Genomic DNA, 20,288 nt, shown 5'->3' with positions numbered 1-20,288 from the left:
CTTAGAACAACACTCAGTATTTATTTCACAGGTCTCTAGGTCAGAATTCCAGCATGGTATGGCTGGATTTTCTGTTAAAATTCTCATAATGCTGAAATTAGGATGTCTGCCAGACTGTGTTCCCGTCTGGAGCTTGAGGTCCCCTTCCTAGGTCACATGGTTGTGGCAGAATTCAGTTCCTTTCAGTTGTAGGATAATGGCCCCTATTTCCTTGCTGGCCATCAGCTAGGGGCTCCTCTCAGCAAATAGAGACCACCTGCCTTCCTTGCTGCATGGCCCCCTCCCATCTTCACAGCTGGAATGGAGTAATTCCATTACTGTCAGATCCCTCTCACAGTTGAAATCTCCTCCAGGAAGAGCCCCAACTATACTTTTCCCCTTTTAAAAGTTTTAATTTTATTTACTGAGTTATAATTGACATAAAAAATTGTATTAGATGCCCAACATGGTTCAATATTTGTATATATTGTGAAACGATCACTACAATAAGGCTAGTTAGCATCCGTCACCACACAGTTACAATGTCTTTTTCCTTGTGATAAGAATTTTTTTTGTTTTTTTATTTTTATTTTATTTTTTCTTTATTTTTTCTTTATTTTATTTTATTTTTTACAATATATGAAATTTGTCAAATTGGTTTCCATGTGATAAGAACTTTTTTTTTTTTTAATTTTTTTTTTAACATTTATTTATTTTTGAGAGACAGAGCATGAGCAGGGGAGGGGGGGAGAGAGAGAGAGAGACACAGAATCCGAAGCAGGCTCCAGGCTCTGAGCTGTTTGTTAGCACAGAGCCCGATGTGGGGCTTGAACTCACAAACTGAGAGATCATGACCTGAGCCGAAGTTGGACGTTCAACCGACTGAGCCACCCAGGCGCCCCGATAAGAACTTTTAAGATCTACTCTCTTAGCAGCTTTCAAATATACAATACACAGTATTATTAACTCTAGTTACCATGCTGTACATGACATCCTCACCACTTACTCATTTTATAAGTGTCCCAATCCTTTTAAGGACTCAACTGATGAGGTCAGGCCCTCTGACAAAAATCTCCCATTCTTTTTTTTTTTTTTAATTTATTTTTTAATGTTTATTTGACAGAGAGAGAGCGAGCGAGCAGGGGAGGGGGAGGGGGAGGGAGACACAGACTCAGAAGTAGGCTCTAGGCTCTGAGCTGTCGGCTCAGAGCCCGACACAGGGCTCAAACTCACAAATCTCAAGATTATGACCTGAGCCGAAGTTGGACGCTCAACCGAGTGAGCTACCCAGGTGCCCTGAAAAAAATCTGTTCTTAAAGTCAACTGTGCCATTTAATAACGTAACCACAGCGGTGGCAGCCCATCATTTTTACAGGTTCCTCCCACACTCAAGGGCAGGGGATCATACAACAGCATGGATCATTGGGGTTTGTTCTAGAATTCTGCAATATGTTTAGTTTTTAAAAATGACAATGTGTCAATTTCAAACATTTACAAAGTAGAAGAGTAAACTCTGTTACATTATCAAGCTTCAATAAATGAACATTTTTCTATTCAATAATACACATTTTTTTAAATGTTTATTTTTGAGAGAGTGACTGGGGGAGGGGCAGAGAGAGAGAGAGAAGGGGAGACACAGAATCTGAAACAGGCTCCAGGTTCTGAACTGTCAGCACAGAGCCCAATGTGGGGCTTGAACTCGGGAACAGCGAGACCATGACCTGAGCTGAAGTTGGATCCCAAATGACTGAGCCACCCAGGTGCCCCAATAATATGTATGCTTTTAGGCAGAGTTCCTATTTTTTTTTCCTTTTTTTTTTTTTTTTTAGGTAGGCTCCATGCCCAATGTGGGGCATGAATCTATGACTCCAAGATTTAAGAGTCGCATGCTGTTCCGACTGAACCAGCCAGATGTCCCAAGGTAGAATTCCTTTTTATGTATGTTTGGAAGCGACCATGCCAAACAAGTATCACATTTACTTGAACATTTTGTGTAACTGATTACCCAAAACCTGCTTGCCTCAGCATTTGTCATACTGTCTTCATCAGGTTATGAGGATGTATGTTTCAAAGTGAACTTTTGAATTTGTCCAGAGACTTTGGCACATAATGGTTGTTAGTTACATCCAGTCAGATGCCAGATACATACTGCTATTTTGAAATGTACACAGGGCCCTCTGAATTTTGAGGGTATATTTCCCTCCTCACATATTATCTGCCTATGCAGCATGTCAGAATATTGTGCAACTGCCTTGGGTTCATGATATCTCACCAGTAAGAGGACTGAAACACTCTGGTGTGAGAACAAAGGAAGAAAGGGAACAAAGAAGAGAATTGAAGGTGTGTTTATTACAGAAAAAAGGCCTATGCCTGGATCTCCCAACAAGCAGAAGCTAGAATCGAGAGGCTTATTCATTAAACTGAGTGATGGTTTCTGTGCTCACAGAAGGGAAAGCTCCAAGGGAATTTGGGAAGACTTTGTATCCTGGATACCCTGTGAGGTTTGCAATAAGGGCACCATTCAGTCTCTCTGGGCTTGTGGTGGGCTTAGGGAAATGGACATGAATGACCTCTTAGTTTTCTTAACAACACAGAGTTTGTTGTGTTTCTGAGCTGTCACTGGGGCCAGATGAATGTTAAGGGAAATAAGATTCAGGAGAACAGGGGCCCTTCTCTCTTTAGGGGGGCAGCTCAGCTTTGTCTCTGGAAGATAGCAGCAATCTTCTGTGGGAATCATGGAGATCAGAGTGGTGAAACTGTGCGTACAACAAATATCTTGCTTCATGCCACAATGATTTTCCTGGAAATCAATCAAGTGGAAGGAACTTCCATGGTTTTAAGCCTACTGACATTTTTTTAAGAAACATTTGCAGAACATACAGACCAAAGCATGTGCCAAGGCCATAAGGGAACTTCCTAAATCTGCATTTTCATATGCTGGGGGTTTTAAAGATTAAATTTAAAAAGTAACAAGCTTATTTTAGGAAATCTGGAAGCTGTTTGCACCCTACTTCCTACCCCGCTTTCCTGCTTTTTCTCCATAACACCTTTCCCATTGTATAGTGTATATCTTACACTATCCTCTTCTTCACAAGAAAATAAACTCCACAAAGGTATGTGGTTTGTATTGTTAACAGCTGTACAATGAAATATGAAAGGGTGCTAAGTATTTGTTGAAGGAATAAACGGTTAGGAAAAAGAAAAAGTAAAACATTACCTATAATTCCACCACCCAGATATGGCAAATGTGAACATCTGTGTTTCCGTTGCCTTTGGGAGAGGGAAGGCGGTTACTTCCTCTTCCAGACCAGTCTATTCCCCAGTTGGATCTTCCTTTTAACAATATTTTAGGGGCCTCTGATTGGCTCAGTGTGTAGACCACGCAACTCTTAATCTCAGGGTTGTGAGTTCGAGCCCCACTTTGGGTGTAGAGATTACTTAAAAAATAAAAATTAAAAAAAAAAGTTTATTTTTGTGAGAGACGGGGTGGGGGTAGGGTGTGGCAGAGAGAAAAGCAGACAGAAGATCCAAAGTGGGCTCTGTGCTGACAGCAGACAGCCAGATGGAGGGCTGGAACTCACGACCTCTGAGATCATGACCCCCTTGGAAGTCGGAGGCTTAACCGACTGAGCCCCCCAGGAGCCCCCCAAATAAAATCTCTAAGTGAACAAACAAAACAAAAACCCTTCAATGTTTTAAAATACTTTCATGAGCTGTAATAGTATCCCATCACGTGGCAGGCAGAAAGAGGCTCACTCTGAACCTCTCTACATCTTCACTTTACAACCTCGACCCGAAAGGGGCTGGGGTGACACCTACCCTTCGCTGAAACTCCCACTACCCTTCCTCTTTAACCCGGTTTCCGGAGCGCCCCTCTGGGCTGCGACGTCATCACGTTGGGACGTACGTGCTGTGGTGCCTTACGCAGTGTCTGATGTCATGACGTAGAGCCTAGCAACAACGCAGGCTCCCGGTGGAGTCCGTTATGGCCGCTGCTGTCTTGAGGAGGATGAGGGGAACCGTGCAAGCGAAACTGCGGTACTCGCCCGGCCTCCAGGTCCCGGGAGGGTTGGCGCAGCCGCTCGTCCTGGCGCTCCTGCTTGCGTCCGCCACCTTGTCCAGTGGTAAAGTGGGCGCGGCGGCAGGGCGGGCGCGGGAGGGCCGCGCGGGCGGAGAGACAGGCCCGGCCAGGGAAAGGGCGCATCCGAGTGTCCTGAGCAGATGGCGATGTCCAGATGGGGCAGGGTCTCTAGGCGCCGAGGAGGGAGGGTAGGCTGTCTGATGGAGTCTAAGGAGGTGGGGATTCTGAGAGGCCCGAGATGCGGGGTTGAGAGATGTGGGAATCCGGGCAGCAGAGTATGGAGATGGGCGTGAGGGAGGAGTGGTGGTGTTATCCACAGAGTCTTGAAGAAGGCGTTGCACAGGGAGTGGCGGTGGTGGGGGCTCTCCAAAATTGCTTGGAAGGAGGAGTTATGAGGGGGCAGAGGGAACAGATGCTGAGGAGATGGCCGTGGTTAGGAGGTGTGGTGTCTAGACACGTTCCCTAGGTGGGGGGAGGTACCCAGCGGTCTGGCAGGGCCAGGGGAGTGTGGGGGTTTTCCAGAACGGGGCGGGTAAGTGGTAAAGATCGAGGTGGGCAGGGGCAGTGACCAGACTGAGCTGATGGAATATTTCGGAGAGCAAAAGTGAAGGGGAAAACGCTATCTTAAGGTACTGCTTCATCTCTCAGATCTGGGAGGTTCTGGTGCTTGGTAAAGAGCCAGAATACTGGGGCTTTGGGCTCCTGAGGGGTTTACGAGGAGGAGAGGGAGAATGCAACAAGGGAGATTCTTTGTAAACATGGTTCCCTGTGTCCTGGGTTAGCTGGGCAAGACTGCTTCATTTTTTTTTTTAATTTTTTTAACGTTTATTTATTTTTGAGACAGAGAGAGACAGAGCATGAACAGGGGAGGGGCAGAGAGAGAGGGAGACACAGAATCTGAAACAGGCTCCAGGCTCTGAGCGGTCAGCACAGAGCCCGACGTGGGGCTCGAACTCACGGACTGTGAGATCATGACCTGAGCGGAAGTCGGACGCTTAACCGACCAAGCCACCCAGGCGCCCCAAGACTGCTTCATTTTTAATAGAGTTGTAGGATTTGATTATTTCATTTAAAACATTTGAAAACTTCTATTTAAAATTTAAAAAAAAGATTTAAAATTAAAATTTTTTTATTTGAAAGTTTTTATTTATTGAGGTATGATTGGCATATTACGTTATGTTAGTCCTAGGTGTACAGCATAATGATTCAATATTTTTTTTTATTAAAAAAAATTTTTTTTTAACGTTTATTTATTTTTGAGACAGAGAGAGACAGAGCATGAACGGGGGAGGGTCAGAGAGAGGGAGACACAGAATCTGAAACAGGCTCCAGGCTCTGAGCCGTCAGCACAGAGCCCGACGAGGGGCTCGAACCCACGGACAGTGAGATCGTGACCTGAGCCAGTTTGGCCGACTGAGCCACCCAGGCGCCCCAATGATTCACTATTTGTATACACTGGGAACTGATCACCACCGCAGCTCTACCATTCACCATACAGAGTTACAGATTTTTTTTTCTTGTAATGAGAGCTGTTAAGATTTACTCTCTTAGCCACTTCCAAATATGCATTACTGTAGTATTGACTGTAGTCACCAAGCCTTATACTACATCGTCATGACTTACTTATTTTGTAACTGGAAGTTTGTACCTTTTGATGCTCTTCATCCATTTCGCCAACCTCCTATCTACTCCCCTCTGGCAACCACCCAGTCTCTTCTCTATATCTGTGAGTATGGCTTGTTTGTTTGCTTGTTTGTTTTGTTTTGATTTTTTTCTGGACTCCACATATAAGTGAAATCATATGATATTTGTCTTTCTCTGACTTATTTCACTTAGCATAATGCCTTCAAGGTCCATCCATGTTGTCACAAAATTTCATTTTGGGTGTGTGTGGCTGAGTAATATTCTCTTGTGTGTATATATATATATATACACACATATATATGTGATATATATATCACATATTCTTTATGTGTTCATCTATCCATGGGCATTTAGGTTGTTTCCATATCTTGGCTATGATTATTTTTAGAGAGAGAGAGAGAGCATGAGTGGGGCAGAGGGGAAGAGGGAGAGAGAGAATCTTAAGCTGGCTTCATGCTCAGTGTAGAGCTCGATGTGGGACTCTATCCCATGACCCTGGGATCATGACCTGAGTTGAAATCAAGGGTTGGATGCTCATCCGACTGACCCATCCAGGAGTCCCCATATCTTGGCTTTTGTAAATAATGCTGCATGATTAAATATTTCTTTTCTTAGAAATGTTACATTGTGAATGAAGATATTGAAGCCTTTATCAGGAAATAAATCTGTAAACTAGGGCTTGAGACTTCGGGGGAACAAATCTATTAATAAGAATTTGTAATGATTAAGCAATATTTTATTTAGTCATCTCTTTTTTCTTTCAGGCCAAGACACGGTCCTGCTTTTTTCCTTAAATCTTTTTTCAGTTTTCAGATGAAAAACATGGTGAATGGGATAGCAATTTTCTTATTTGCCAACAGGGGCTGTCTAGCTACACGTTTCTCTGCTATAGTGCTCTGGTTACTTCCTTAGGTTTCCTCAGCAGCACTGAGGGTGGGGCATCCACTGTCCCAGAAGCATTTGTAAGTCTCTGGGGAAGAACTGAGGTCCATTTTCCCAAAGCTCTTTAATAATGACTAAAATAGAACTAGGATTTCTCTGATCGATGCAGATATTCCTGTTCCTAAAGTACTTATGTAACATAATTGTTTTGGTTATTTAATCATTTAAGAAAACAACTAACATTTAAACATTTATATTTCTTACTGAGATGCTAAAGACATACAGCCTGAGGGATATGTAGCTGGTAACTGTAGTTGCAGGAAGAACTTTTCCCTTTAAGAGATGGTTGGAAATCTTGTGGAGAGGGGCAAGTGAGGGGGTAGTTTGGAGTATTAAGGTGTCTTCTTGTCTTTGTTTTTACTTATTAGACCCTCATAAATATTGCTCCAACCATACTGGGACATTTTAGGTAATCTTTTTCTTTTTTATTAAGTGTTTATGTCAATTTAAAATTCATATTATTCCCTACTGAAAATAATTTAAATGTAAACTAACATATATGCTTCTAAGGGGGAAGCAGCTACATTTTAGTACAGCATAGCATTTGTAAAGGTTTGGGTAGTGTAAGTGTTTTTTTAAGCATGCCTTGGAGTAGTGTGATTTCAAAGTAATTACTCTTTTAATATGAAACTTATAGTCTAGATAGGAGATGTTGAGTCCCAAACTTCAAATAAGCATAGAAAGTTAGGAAGTTACTCCATTAGATGTATTTAAACTTGTTCCATATTAGGTTTCTTAAAATTTCAGTTCTCAGGTATATTCTTGGCAATCTGTAAGGATTTTAAAGTTCTACATTTTTATTTTGACAAAATCTAAAAAAATTAATATAAGCATTATTTTGGATCACTGGATGATCACCTTCTGATTAAGTCTTGCCAGGCCATTAAGACAGTTTTTTAAAGGGACCCATAGAAGAGAATTAAATGTAGAAAGTTATTTTTAAAATGTTGTTTTAATGAGGGAGGTAATATCAAATAGGAAAGGACAGAAATGGAACATTTAGAAGTCTAAAGTACTGTATATGATTGTAGAAGCTCAACAATTAAATCCATGAAGTCAGAGTTCTCACTTTCTTCTGCATACCCTTCATTTCTGACTAGATCATATTCTCTGATTTGAAGGAGTGGAGGTCTAGGAGGTTGATCTAATTTGCATCAAATGTTTCAGATGAATTTTTCATTTGTTTTCTGTGTATTACTTCCAAGTTTTTACTCTTTGAACAATACTTACTAATTCTGCTCCTACTTGGTGCTAGGTTTTGGAGTTACAACAACAAATGTGTTAACATTGACGATACCCTTAGAAGAATGAGTGGGTTTTTCCTGGCTGAAACTATGGGAAAGGCTTTTCAGAGGGTGTGATAGGTGCAAAGATCCTACTTGAGAAGTGGTGTAGGGTTTGTGATGAGAATTGGGTCAAAAGCATATTCTATAAACATTGATTGCTATCCGTTAAGTAGGCAACAGGGATAGAGGAGTTTGGGAGATAAGTAAGAGATAAGATTGAGGCTCCAGATCCTGTAGGATCTTGTAGGCTATTACAAAGACTTGGAATTTCACTTTTGAGAGATGGAGAGCTCTCAGAGGGTTTTAAGCAGAGGAGCAACATCAAACTTAATCACATTGAACTTATATCACATTCTCAAATGTGATGATGACTCGAGCTGTTGTGTTGAGAGTGGACAGTAGGAGTTAGGGTAGAAGCAGGCAGATTAGTTAGAAGGCTACCGTAATACGCCAGGTAAGATGATAGTGGCTTGGATTAGGCAGTACCAGTTAAAAGGTGAACAGTCTTTAAATTTTAATACACTTTGAAGGTAGGGTAACAGATTTGTTGTGGGATATTAAGAACATAATGATTACAGGGTTTTTTCTTCAGTAACTAGAAAAAAGGAATTGCCACTAACTGAAATCTGGACTGGAGGTAGAGCAAGTTTTTTTTTTTTTTTTCTTTTTGTGTGGGAAGTAAAATTCATTTCTTAAAACTTTTTATTTTGAAATAATTGTAGATTTACTTGCAATTGTAAGAAGTAATACAGATCCTGTATACCCTTTACTCATTTTCCCTAGTGGTTACATCTTAAGAAACTGTAGTACAGTATCATAGTCAGGACACTGACATTGCTAGTCAAGATAAAGAGCATTTCCATCAACCTCTCATGTTGCCCTTTTATAGTCACTCCCATGTCCTTCCTTTCCCTACTCCCTCCTGAAATCCTGGCAACCACTAATCTGTTATTTATTTCTTTAATTTTGTCATTTTGAGAATGTGATATAAATGAAATCATATGGTATATAACTTTTTGGACTTGGCTTTTTTTACCTAGCATAATTCTCTGGAGATTCATCAAGTTGTTTCATGTGTCAATAGTTTTTTTTTTTTTTTTAATTGCTGAGTAATATTCCATTATCATGTAGCCACACTACACTTAGTTTAAACATTCATCCTTTGAAGGATGTCTAGGTTGTTTCCAGTTTTTGAGTGTTATGATTAATATGAAGTAAACATTCATGTCCAGATTTTTTGTGTGATCCTAAGATTTCATTTCTTTGGGATAAATGTTCAGGCGTGCAATTGCTGGGTCATGTGGTAGTTAGATACTTAGTTTTTTAAGAAAATGTCAAACTGGGACACCTGGGTGGCTCAGTCGGTTGAGTGTCTGACTTCGGCTCAGGTCATGATCTCACAGCTCGTGAGTTCGAGCCCCACGTTGGGTTCTGTGCTGACAGCTCAGAGCCTGGAGCCTGCTTTGGATTTTGTGTTTCCCTCTCTCTCTGCCCCTCCCCTGCTCATGCTCTGTCTCTGTCTCAAAAATAAATAAAAACATAAAAAAAAAAAAAAGAAACTGCCAACGTGTTTTCTGGCATAGTTGTCCTATTTTGTGTTACCACCAGCAACATAGAAATGATCTAGCTTCCCTGCATCTTTGCCAATATTTGGTGTTGTCATTACTTTTTATTTTACTGTCATTCTGATAGTTGTGTAGTGATATCTTTATTGTGGTTTTAATTTGTGTTTCCTTAGTGGCTAATACCTTTTCACATGCTTATTTGCCATCTGTATATTCTCTTCAGTGAAATGTGCCTTTGTGTCTGTTGCCTGTTTTCTAATTGGATTGTTTCCATTTTCATTTTTGAGCTTTCAGATTTCTTTTTTTTTAAAAATTTTTAATGTTTATTTTTGAGAGAGAGAGAATGAGAGAGACAGAGTGGGAGCAAGGGAGGGGCAGAGAGAGAGGGAGACACAGAATCCGAAGCAAGCTCCAGGCTCTGAGCTGTCAGCACAGAGCCCGAGGCGGGGCTGGAACTCACGAACTGGGAGATTATGACCTGAGCTGAAGTTGGACACTTAACCAACTGACCCACCCAGGCACCTCGAGTTTTCAGATTTCTTTATGTGTTCTGGATACTCTTCCTTTGTTGGGTTGGGCCTTACAAATATTTCTCCCATTGTGTAGCTTATCTTTTCATCCTCCCATGAAAGTCTTTCCATGGAGCAAAAGTTTTTCATTTTGATAGAATCCAATTTATGGGTTTTTTTCTTTTATGTATTGTGTTTTTGGTGTCAGGTCTACAAATTTGTGCTTAGTCCTGGATTCCATAGATATTTTCCTTTGTCTTTTTCTACACGTTTTATAGTTTTGCATTTTACATTTAAATTTGTGATCCACTTTTATTTTTATTTATTTAGTAATTATTACTATTATTATTTTTTAAGTAATCTGTACACCCACTGTGGGGCTTGAACATATGACCCCTACTTCAAGAGTCACATGCTTCATTGACTGAGCCACCAGGTTCCCCCATGTTCCATTTTTAGTTTTTGTAGAAGATATGAGACTTATATGAAGATTCATTTAGCTTAATATGGTGGATTGCATTGATTGATTTTTGAATATTGAATCACTTTTGCATTGCTGGAATAACCCTCACTGTTCATAGAATATCATTCTTTTTATGTATTACTGGTTTCTATTTGCTAATATTTTCCTAAGGACTTTTGCAGCTATTTTCATGAAAAATACCAGTCTGTAGTTTTCTTTTTCTGTAGGGTTTTTGGTTTTGGTATCAGGATAATAATACTAGCTTCATAAAATGAATTGAACAATGTTCCCTCCTATTCTCTGGAGGAGATTCTGTAGAATTGGTGAGAATTCTTCTTTAAGCATTTGGTAGGATTCGCAATGAAACCATCTGAGCCTGGAGATTAATTTTTTGGGAATTTTAAAATTAAGGATTCAGTTTCCTTAATGATAATAGGGGTATTCAAATGATGTATTTCATACTGAGTGAGTTGTAGTAGTTTGTATTTTCAAGACTCTGGTCTTATTTAAACTTTCTCTTTTGGTTAGCTTTTTATGACATAACTCTGGCAGGGGAGGAGGGAATTACTGCACATTATTGTCAGGTAGAGGTAGGAATCTGGAGTCTCCATTTGATCTCTGTTGTCACCCAAAGAGTGGTAGTTTTTTTGTTACTTCTAGACAAGAATGGGAGTTCTGTCTCCACTGATGGCCTGTACTTACATAGTGGTGGGAGTGGCCTCATTACTGTTGGGTGATGGTTAAAGTCTTGACTCTCCATTAGGCCTGTTCTGACAACATTATTGTGGAGGGGAAGAGGCACCTTATTACAGCCTGCTGAGGGTGGAAATCTAGGCTTTCTACTTGGCCTTTGTTGGTGTGGATGTGAGCAGAGCCACAGTTTTTTTTTGTTATTTGTTTTTTGTTTTTTTGTGGGTGTTTGCCTCGAGTAGAGCAGTCATTGTCTAGAAGTTTTCTTTCTTTTTTTCTCAACGTTTTTTTTTTATTTTTTTTTTTATTTTTGGGACAGAGAGAGACAGAGCATGAACGGGGGAGGGGCAGAGAGAGAGGGAGACACAGAATCGGAAACAGGCTCCAGGCTCCGAGCCATCAGTCCAGAGCCTGACACGGGGCTCGAACTCACGGACCGCGAGATCGTGACCTGGCTGAAGTCGGACGCTTAACCGACTGCGCCACCCAGGCGCCCCTAGAAGTTTTCTTTCTTACGAGGCTGCGTCTCTCCTGATCTTTTAGAGAGAGAGCTTTTTTGGGGGGAGGGGATGGCATGTTTTTGTCCATACTCCTTGCCGTTTCCAGGTTGCTGTCTTCTTCAGGTACAAGTCTAGAATATATGAGGTAAAAAGAAAATCCAGGAAAGTCACTACTAGGTTGTTTCTCAAATCTTGAGGTCTCTAACCATTCTGCTGTATTCTCTCCACCTTTCAGTCTTCTTAAGCTATTTTACATATAATATGCAGAGTTAGTTTTTTCACTGGAGAAATAGGGAAAAGTTTTCTACTCCATCTTCCTAGAAGCCAAAGTAAGAATTCATTTTGAATATGTTAATTTGAATGTCAGACATCAAGAGGAGATGTCAAGTAGTAGTGGATTTATGAGTCTAGAGTTCTGGTAATTAATGGAAGTTCTCTTCTCATGGCTTCCTTTTTCTCTGAGAAGTTAGGAAGTGATGCCAGTGAAAACGAGGACAACAGAGAAGGTGTTGGGAGAACAGAGGAACTTGTGAATGGTCTCCTAAGGGAGCAAGAGGGTGAATGGACTAGAAAAATACAGTATAATTGCCAGTAGCATTACACATACACTTGAATTTTTGGCACTGAATTTAAAATGAAATAAAAATGGTGACATGGTTTTGTATTTATTTCCAGCCAAGTTCAGCCAGTTGGTGCAACAGGGAGTGGTCAGAGAGTTTGATTTTACTTGGGATGTAGCCTTGCCAAGTGAGTGGAACAAAGTGAGCAAGGGGATGGGGATTGGAGGTGTATGTAAGGGATGCATAGTGCTGACTATAAAATTGAATCTGGGTAAAGAGGGAGGGCAAAGATATTGGGCAAGGGTGGGATGGTGGCCATGAGGGACTGAAAAGATGGTAGAATCAGAACTGTAGGTCCTGATAGATTCAGGATACCAGGGAATGAATTAGAAGGATAGGTGGTTACGTGAGCAAGTAGGAGGATGCATGAAATTGAGATTATGGAAGAGTTGTGATGATAGTGACCATGGTGTGACAGGTTAAGGTAAGGGGGAGGGCTGGTCATCAGAAGAGGGGGCAAGGATTTGTTTTTTTTTTTTTTTTATTTTTTTATTTTTGGGACAGAGAGAGACAGAGCATGAACGGGGGAGGGGCAGAGAGAGAGGGAGACACAGAATCGGAAACAGGCTCCAGGCTCCGAGCCATCAGCCCAGAGCCTGACGCGGGGCTCGAACTCACGGACCGCGAGATCGTGACCTGGCTGAAGTCGGAGGCTTAACCGACTGCGCCACCCAGGCGCCCCGGGGGCAAGGATTTGAAATCAAGACAGGAGCACCTGGGTAGCATGAACTCTAGAGCCAGAAGAATAGGAACTGTGACCGGGAGTTGGTGGACAAAGGTTAGTGGGTGATAGCTGATGATAGGAGAATCAAGGCTGGTGCATTTAGGGAGGGGAAAGGGAGAATAGTCTGGAAGGTTCCCCCGCCCCCACACACCCCATGCCCCACCCCAGAACAGTTTCCCCCCTTTTCCAAACTCAGTGGTGCAAGGATGTGGGTGAAAAAACAGCTGTTAATTAAAAGGGCTTCAGGGAAAGTGTATCTTTAAGGGAGAGCCAGGTTTCAGTTATCACAACAGAGTGAAGGATAAAGGAAGGGATTTGCTGATATTTGACTGAATTCTAGAGTGCACAGTGGATGGGTTTCTAGACGTGGAGATGGGTAGGAGGTGGGGAGAATTATAATCACTGCCACCCTTATCAGCTTGTGTCCTTTAGATATACATGATAATTCTATATTAGTATATGTGCTGCCGAAGCGAGCACTATACATGATTATTCTAAAAGTGATGTATAGAAAAACGATTTTTTAAAAAAAGTCAAGGTTAGTTAGTTCGCTCCCAACTTAAAAAAATTATATTTTAAATCATATTTTCACCAACTTTGGCAGGAAATTTAAATATACCAGAGAAATAATAATTTGTAAATGTCTGAATCATAACTTATTTGAAGTGACAAATGTAAAAATTATTTTAACAAATTCCTGTTAATAATTTTCTGAATAATGTACTCACTTATAGGCCCTGTTTCTTTCTTCTAATGGAAAGTTTCAAGGAATCAATTGTTGAAAATATTTAAGAGAGTGTTACTCATTTACTAATTTTTTTTTACCAATTTATTAAATTATTTTTTCTAAGAGATTCCATTCAGTCCAGTTGATACTAGCTATTTATTTTTTCTATACAAAATAGGTGTCATCTATGATACACAAACCAGAGTGTATTCATGTATTCAGGTATTACATGTTCGAACAGAGAGTGGTCTGTTAGATTCTTAATTTATGTGCATGCACATGTTTGTGAAAGCCCAGGAATTATTTGGTTTAATTTTACCCCTATAAAATATTTTACTATAATTTGATAGATGTTAAAATAGTATCTGTGTATTTTTAGATCTCACGTGACCATTCTTTTTTTTTTTTTTTTTTTAATTTTTTAACATTTATTTTATTACTGAGAGATAGAGATAGAGTATGAGCATGGGAGGGGCAGAGACAGGAGGAGACACACAATCTGAAACAGGCTCCAGGCTCTGAGCTGTCAGAAAAGAGCCTGACTCAGGGCTCGAATTCACAAACCACCAGACCGTGACCTGAGCTGAAGTTGTACACTTAACCGACTGAGCCACCCAGGTGCCCCCCTCCCCATTTTTTTCTTTTTTACAAGTATAATGGATATTCTTGAAGTTCTTCAACAGATATTACATTAGCTTATAAATTAGAGGCACTGTTAAATTTCAGCAGGGATTCTTCTAAACTTTTGCTGTGTAGAGTTACTTCTCTAAATAATTTAAACTACTTAAGTAAACCACACTGAGTGGGTAGGAGTACAGGGAAATAAGAGCTTGTATGTATTTGGTGTTATTCCCATACCTGGATTGCCTTCCCCAATCGTGAAAAGTCTAGTTCACACTTAGTTTTCAAGTTTCCAATTTCCATTTCTTCCCTTTCAGGAGTTTTCCCTTAGTCCTTCCTAAGAATACTTAAAAAAAAAAAAAAAATTGGGAGAGGAAGTGTTCTGGTTCTAGTATCATTTAGAAATGCTACCTACAGCTTGCTTATAGCTTCTCTTAAATTTGTTGTATTGGAAATATTTAGGCTCACATTCCATATCTGGTTTGTGACCTACTTGAGCTAGGATCAGCCACCGATCTTTCTGTTCTGGGGATGAGGTGCAGTCTAGGCAAGGATTACTGGAGTCCAACCTCTTTGTGAAATGAAAACAGGGGATGCATAACAACACTGTGTGGATTTCACCATTGTGACCTAAAGTCATCCCTCTCTATTCTTTTTCTTTCTGTGACAGGCTGTGTAATGTAGTTGTTACTTTCTGGCTAAAGAGTTATTATCTGATGAATAATTGACTAAGAAGAAATGTGACTGATGGCTGGCTGTTGAGACTTATTAACAAATTCTCAAGAGAAAGAGGGATTTGGCAAAAAAATGCTTAGCAAAAAATTTAGGCAAATATGCTTCTAGCTTGATGGAGATAAAGTTGGAGATTTCCGTTTAATGTTTTTTATTCACCATTTTAGCTGTACCACAGACTGATTTGCTGAGCCAAACTGTACTCCAGCCAGATGTCTCTGCTCCAAATATGAGTGCTTTAACACATGAAAACCAAACCAAACTTTCTGTCTCCCAAATCAGCGCCGCTCTCCGTCCCACAACTAGTACAGAGAAAGGTGGAGGGGCATCTGTGGCCCCTCATCCCTCACCTACTACTTCCCTGTCTCAGGAGGAGGCAGATAACAATGAAGATCCCAGCATAGAGGAGGAGGATCTTCTTACGCTCAATAGTTCTCCATCTACCGCCAAAGACACTCTGGACAATGGAGACTATGGAGAACCAGACTATGACTGGACCACCAGCCCCAGGGACGATGAGTCCAGTGAAGCTCTGGAAGAAAACAGGAACTACATGGAAATTGAACAGTCAGTGAGATCTTTTAAGACCCCATCCTCAAATATTGAAGAGGAAGATAGCCATTTCTTTTTTCATCTTATTATTTTTGCTTTTTGTATTGCTGTTGTTTACATTACATATCACAACAAAAGGAAGGTAAGTTTGGGGTTTTCATCCCCTCTATTTGTCCTTTATTATCTCCGTTATATTTCTTATGAATATTTTTGATGATTCAGAATTTTTTTCTTTTTTAGTCAAGTTTAAATTGATGGTAAAATATCAAGATGTCTAATCAATATAAATCTCTGGTGTATTTTTACAAATTAGAATGCTTTACCTTGTATGCTTCTGAAAAAGAAGTCAAATTGTTTTTTAATGAACAAATCCAAAGCCCAGTGGTTTTTAAAAAAAAAACCACTTAGGTCTTAAGTTAGCATTGCTACTTCAGTGGGAATACATGTGGAGAAAGATTGTTAATTTAATACTTTTAATTAAGCATTGAACTTAATTATATTTTAATAACTTTTTCCTTGTTATAAAGGTATTACACGTTTATTTTATTATTATCATTTTTAAAATATTTGTTTATTGTTGAGAGAGAGAGAGAGAGAGAGAGAGAGCGCAAGTGGGAGATGGGCAGAGAGTGAGGGAGACAGAATCCGAAGCAGGCTCCAGGCTCTGAGCTGTCAGCACAGAGCCCGATGTGGGGCTTGAACCCGTGAACTGTGAGATCATGACTTGAGCCAAAGTCAGAGGCTTAACTGACTGAGCCACCCAGGCACCCCTACATGTTTATTTTGAATGCCAGTGATACTCTAACCCAGTGTTGAATGTTGGGCCAACAAGTGGGCTCCTGGGCTCCACTGTGATCTACTAACTCATCTCTGCAGATAGAACCCAGGAATCAGTCTTCAGCAAGCACTCTACATAAAATTTGAGAAGCACTGTTTAACTTTGTTTACAAGATGAAAAATACAGTCCTTTTGTTGTTATTTTATTTTCCATATTTAGGAAACTAGGAGAGAGGGAGAGTGCACTTGTTATACATATTTTCAGTATATCCTCCACTTTGTTTTTTCCACATCTAATTTATTTTGTTCTTTTCCAGATTTTCCTTCTGGTTCAGAGTAGGAAATGGCGTGATGGTCTTTGTTCCAAAACAGTGGAATATCATCGTCTAGACCAGAATGTTAATGAGGCAATGCCTTCGCTGAAGATTACCAATGATTATATTTTTTAAAGCACTGTGATTTGAGTTTGCTTATTATGTAACTTTATTTGCTTGACTTTTTTATATAATATTGTGCAGATGTTTGCCATAGGCAGTTGGTACTTAAATGAGAGGTGGGTCTCTCTTTATTTTGCCTTGGTGCTTTCGAAATGAAATGTCACAAACAAGGAGTATATAATTTTTTATCTACACATTTAGAGGTAAATTCAATCAGGTGTCCAGAATGTGGAGCTAAGCATTATATTAGTTTTGTTTTAGATTTCTTTATTGTTCTCCTTCTGGAAGTGTTAGTAATACTAGTTTTACAAGATCCCAACCTTGTAACTAAATCCTAACATATCTGGTACTGCTGGCTCCGATTCTCTTTCTGCCATCCAAATACTGTTTTATAAGCACACATTTTGTGATCCCAAACTGTTAATGTACAAGGATGCGTATAATAGCGCTTGGCATATAAGTAACATTTTTTCTTCCAGGAAAATCGCTTTGGATATTTTTGGATGATTTAAACATAACTTAAGATAATGATAATGCTCAATCTGACCACAGTTTTAGGTAACATATTAATAAATGTCTCTAGAAATTCTGGCAATAGAGAGACTCTGCAGTTTGCAGTGGATATAGATAAAATGTTATAGAGACACCATATTTTGGCTTAAATTACTGAATTAAATTTAGAGGTAGAAATTGTGGCAAAATATTAAATACACATACAGTTGCTTTTAGTCAGCAATTGATTGTAGCACGGGTTCCTCCAAGCTTCTAAGCAAGGAGCAGAGTTTAAAATTATATCAGATTTTTTCATGTTGTCTATTACTTTATAGTAAGTTTGAATAAATTTTAGGGGTCATTATCACTTAAGTAATTCTGTATCTAGGCCTTTCAAATTAAAATTATACCTGAATGAAATGGTTTGTATACATAGAGGGTATATGTGTGCACTGACTTTTTCTCCCCCTGTACTTGTTTTATTTTCTTCTGTTTTGTTTTTCACAGCAACTGGAAATTATTTACTGTATTTTGTTTTACCCTGTCTTTCTATAATAAAGAATTGATCAATATGTACATATGTGATTTGAACCATGGTTGACTTACAAGTGTCACTGCAACTTTGTAGAAAACATAACCCCTAATATATGTTAAACACCCACTCAGAAAGTCCGGGTGAGCCAGTGGGCATGAGCTTTGTGTAAAGATGGAAGAAGCGGGGCAGTCCACCATTTCTTTCAGGTGGACAATTTACTGTCCTGATAAGGAAGGGCAGCACAATGGAAATATACCTGAACTGTTTTATGGCAGTAACTTTTCATATCTGAAATTGTATTATTTAATATTTTGAATAAGATTTTAAAAATAAATGGCAAAAATATAAATCTATGATTTTATAAGTGTGTTTCATTTTAGTGATGGCATGATGGAGCCCTTCATATGGGTGGTGACAGAGGGGTAGTGCTTTGTTTGGGAGGAAGCCAGCTTGGTTTTTTTCCTTTTAGTAGTAGTACTCTATGAATTCCCCTTAGATTTCTAAATCCTACTTTAGGCCCAATATTCTGCTGAGTAGTGAAGATTATTGAAAATGTGGTAAAGTAGGATTGCAAAGAAAAGTAAAGCAGCTAAATCAGTGTGTACTTTCTGGCATCCTGGCCTTCCTGTTTCCCTGTCGAAGGCTCCCCTATCAGGAGGCTCATCCTCTCTTAGTGGATCTAGCGTTCTTGTGCTCTTCCTCTTAGCACAGTCTCTGCGTTCTAAGCCCCAGTGTGCTGCAGTCAAGTAGTCTTTGATGTTTGGAGTGTCACATCATACATCGATTAAAAATGCTGCCAGTAGGATGCCTGGCGGGTTCAGCTGGTAGAGCACCCGACTCTTGATCTTAGGGTTGTGAATTTGAGTCCCACGTGAAGATTACTTTAAAAACATAAAAAATCTTAAAACAGAAAATGCTGTCCAAGTCTTAGGCACCTGAGCTGCTGGGCTATAAATATATATATAATTCAGACATACAGGTGTATGTTACAACTTTTAAGTAAATTTGATCTCCTCTAGGGTTTTGTGTCTTGCTCGTTACCTAAAAAATCATGAACATCTTCCATATCATTAATATTCTTTAAAAACATCTAGTAGCTATATAATTTAGTTAGCTCTTTTCCTGTTTTGATGGTTTCCAATTTTTGATTCAGAAATAATGTGATGAACTTTTCTGTATTGGAATCAATTTGTTGGATTGTATGAGGCAAAGGAGGCACAAATAGAACTGGATGATGCAAACAAGACCCACATTTGAGTCTGAAAGCACCAGAATAGCCTACTTATGTGTGCTGTCTGCTCTCTTCTCTCCACGTCACAGTCTGGGCAGACTAGGTGCTCTGAGTCGAATGTTGGAAATAATAGCATAATAGGTTACCCTTTAGATTCTGTTTCTGTGTCTTACCTGAAAAGGAATGTTTTGAAATTTGTGAGACAGATGGAAATAGACCAGACATTTTGAATTTGTGCAGGCAGGCATGTTGTAACTGGGATTTTGATTTTTTAAAATTTTATCATTTTTTAAATATTTATTTTGAGAGAGAGAGCATGAGCTGGGGAAGGTCACAGGGAGGGAGGGAGAGAGAGAATCCCAAGCAGTCTCCACACTGTTGGTGCAGAGCCTGACATGGGGCCTGGTTCCAAAAAACAAGAGCTTGTGGCCTGAACTGAAATCAAGAGCTGGATGGATGCTTAACCAACTGAGCCACCCAAGGCACCCCGGGGATTTGATTTTAGATGTGATGTCACGTGGGTGAATGCAGTCTCTTGTAGAAAGTGTGCAGAGGTGGCTCTCTCTATAGTTTACCACAGAATGTAAGCTTGAAAACAGAGGACTGGCTGTTACTCATCTCTGGCTGCATATTCAGCACTGCCTGTCTCCTACTAGGCCCCTGGAAATTGTACAGTGATGTCTCTGTGAAATTAAATCAAGAGAAAATCCAGTCGAATCAGGCTCAGCTCTGGCGCATGTAGTTGGCATACGGGCTAATACTATTGACATCCGGGACCCAGAACTCCACGCAGTGGGGGAGAACCAAGATGTAGTGTGTCCACTTTGTTGGAACGGCCACATTTCTACTTGGAGCTAAAGTCCACATTAATTGTGTGAGATCTCAGCCCTCCCTGCAAATCCCAGGTTCTGATCAGAGTAGCTGCTGCCCATGGAAGCAAAGGGGATGGAGAAGGTTACTGGGATAGTGCAGCTGCCCACAGTGTCCAGGTCTTTCTCTCTCTCTCTGGCTGACTTTGCCCTTTGCCCTCTCTCAACCTGGTCTGCTGGTGCAACAGTTTGCCTCCCTTCTGGGTCCAGCGGTGAGCAGTTCCATCCTTCCCAGCAGAAGTACAAGAGGTTGGAAGGATTCTGAGGGCTAGGTGTCTTCCAAGGGAATGGAAAAGGAGGCTGTCCTGAGGT

The 20,288-nt window shown here is 40.1% G+C and overlaps 1 protein-coding gene across 1 annotated transcript; it reads left to right on the top strand.

Moving 5' to 3' along the window:
- The first annotated feature begins 3,910 nt into the window (after window positions 1-3,910).
- CA1H5orf15 (chromosome A1 C5orf15 homolog) lies at window positions 3,911-18,225 on the top strand. The gene is made up of 3 exons (XM_049649173.1): window positions 3,911-4,103; window positions 15,251-15,777; window positions 16,730-18,225. The coding sequence occupies exons 1-3, from the start codon at window positions 3,965-3,967 to the stop codon at window positions 16,859-16,861; spliced, it is 798 nt and encodes a 265-aa protein (XP_049505130.1). The 5' UTR covers window positions 3,911-3,964; the 3' UTR covers window positions 16,862-18,225.
- Window positions 18,226-20,288: the final 2,063 nt, after the last annotated feature.

This window comes from Panthera uncia (genome assembly GCF_023721935.1).
Source record: "Panthera uncia isolate 11264 chromosome A1 unlocalized genomic scaffold, Puncia_PCG_1.0 HiC_scaffold_17, whole genome shotgun sequence".
Classification (NCBI taxonomy): Eukaryota; Metazoa; Chordata; class Mammalia; order Carnivora; family Felidae; genus Panthera; species Panthera uncia.
Note: the sequence above shows the minus strand (reverse complement) of the source record. Positions and strands in the feature narration are given on the sequence as shown.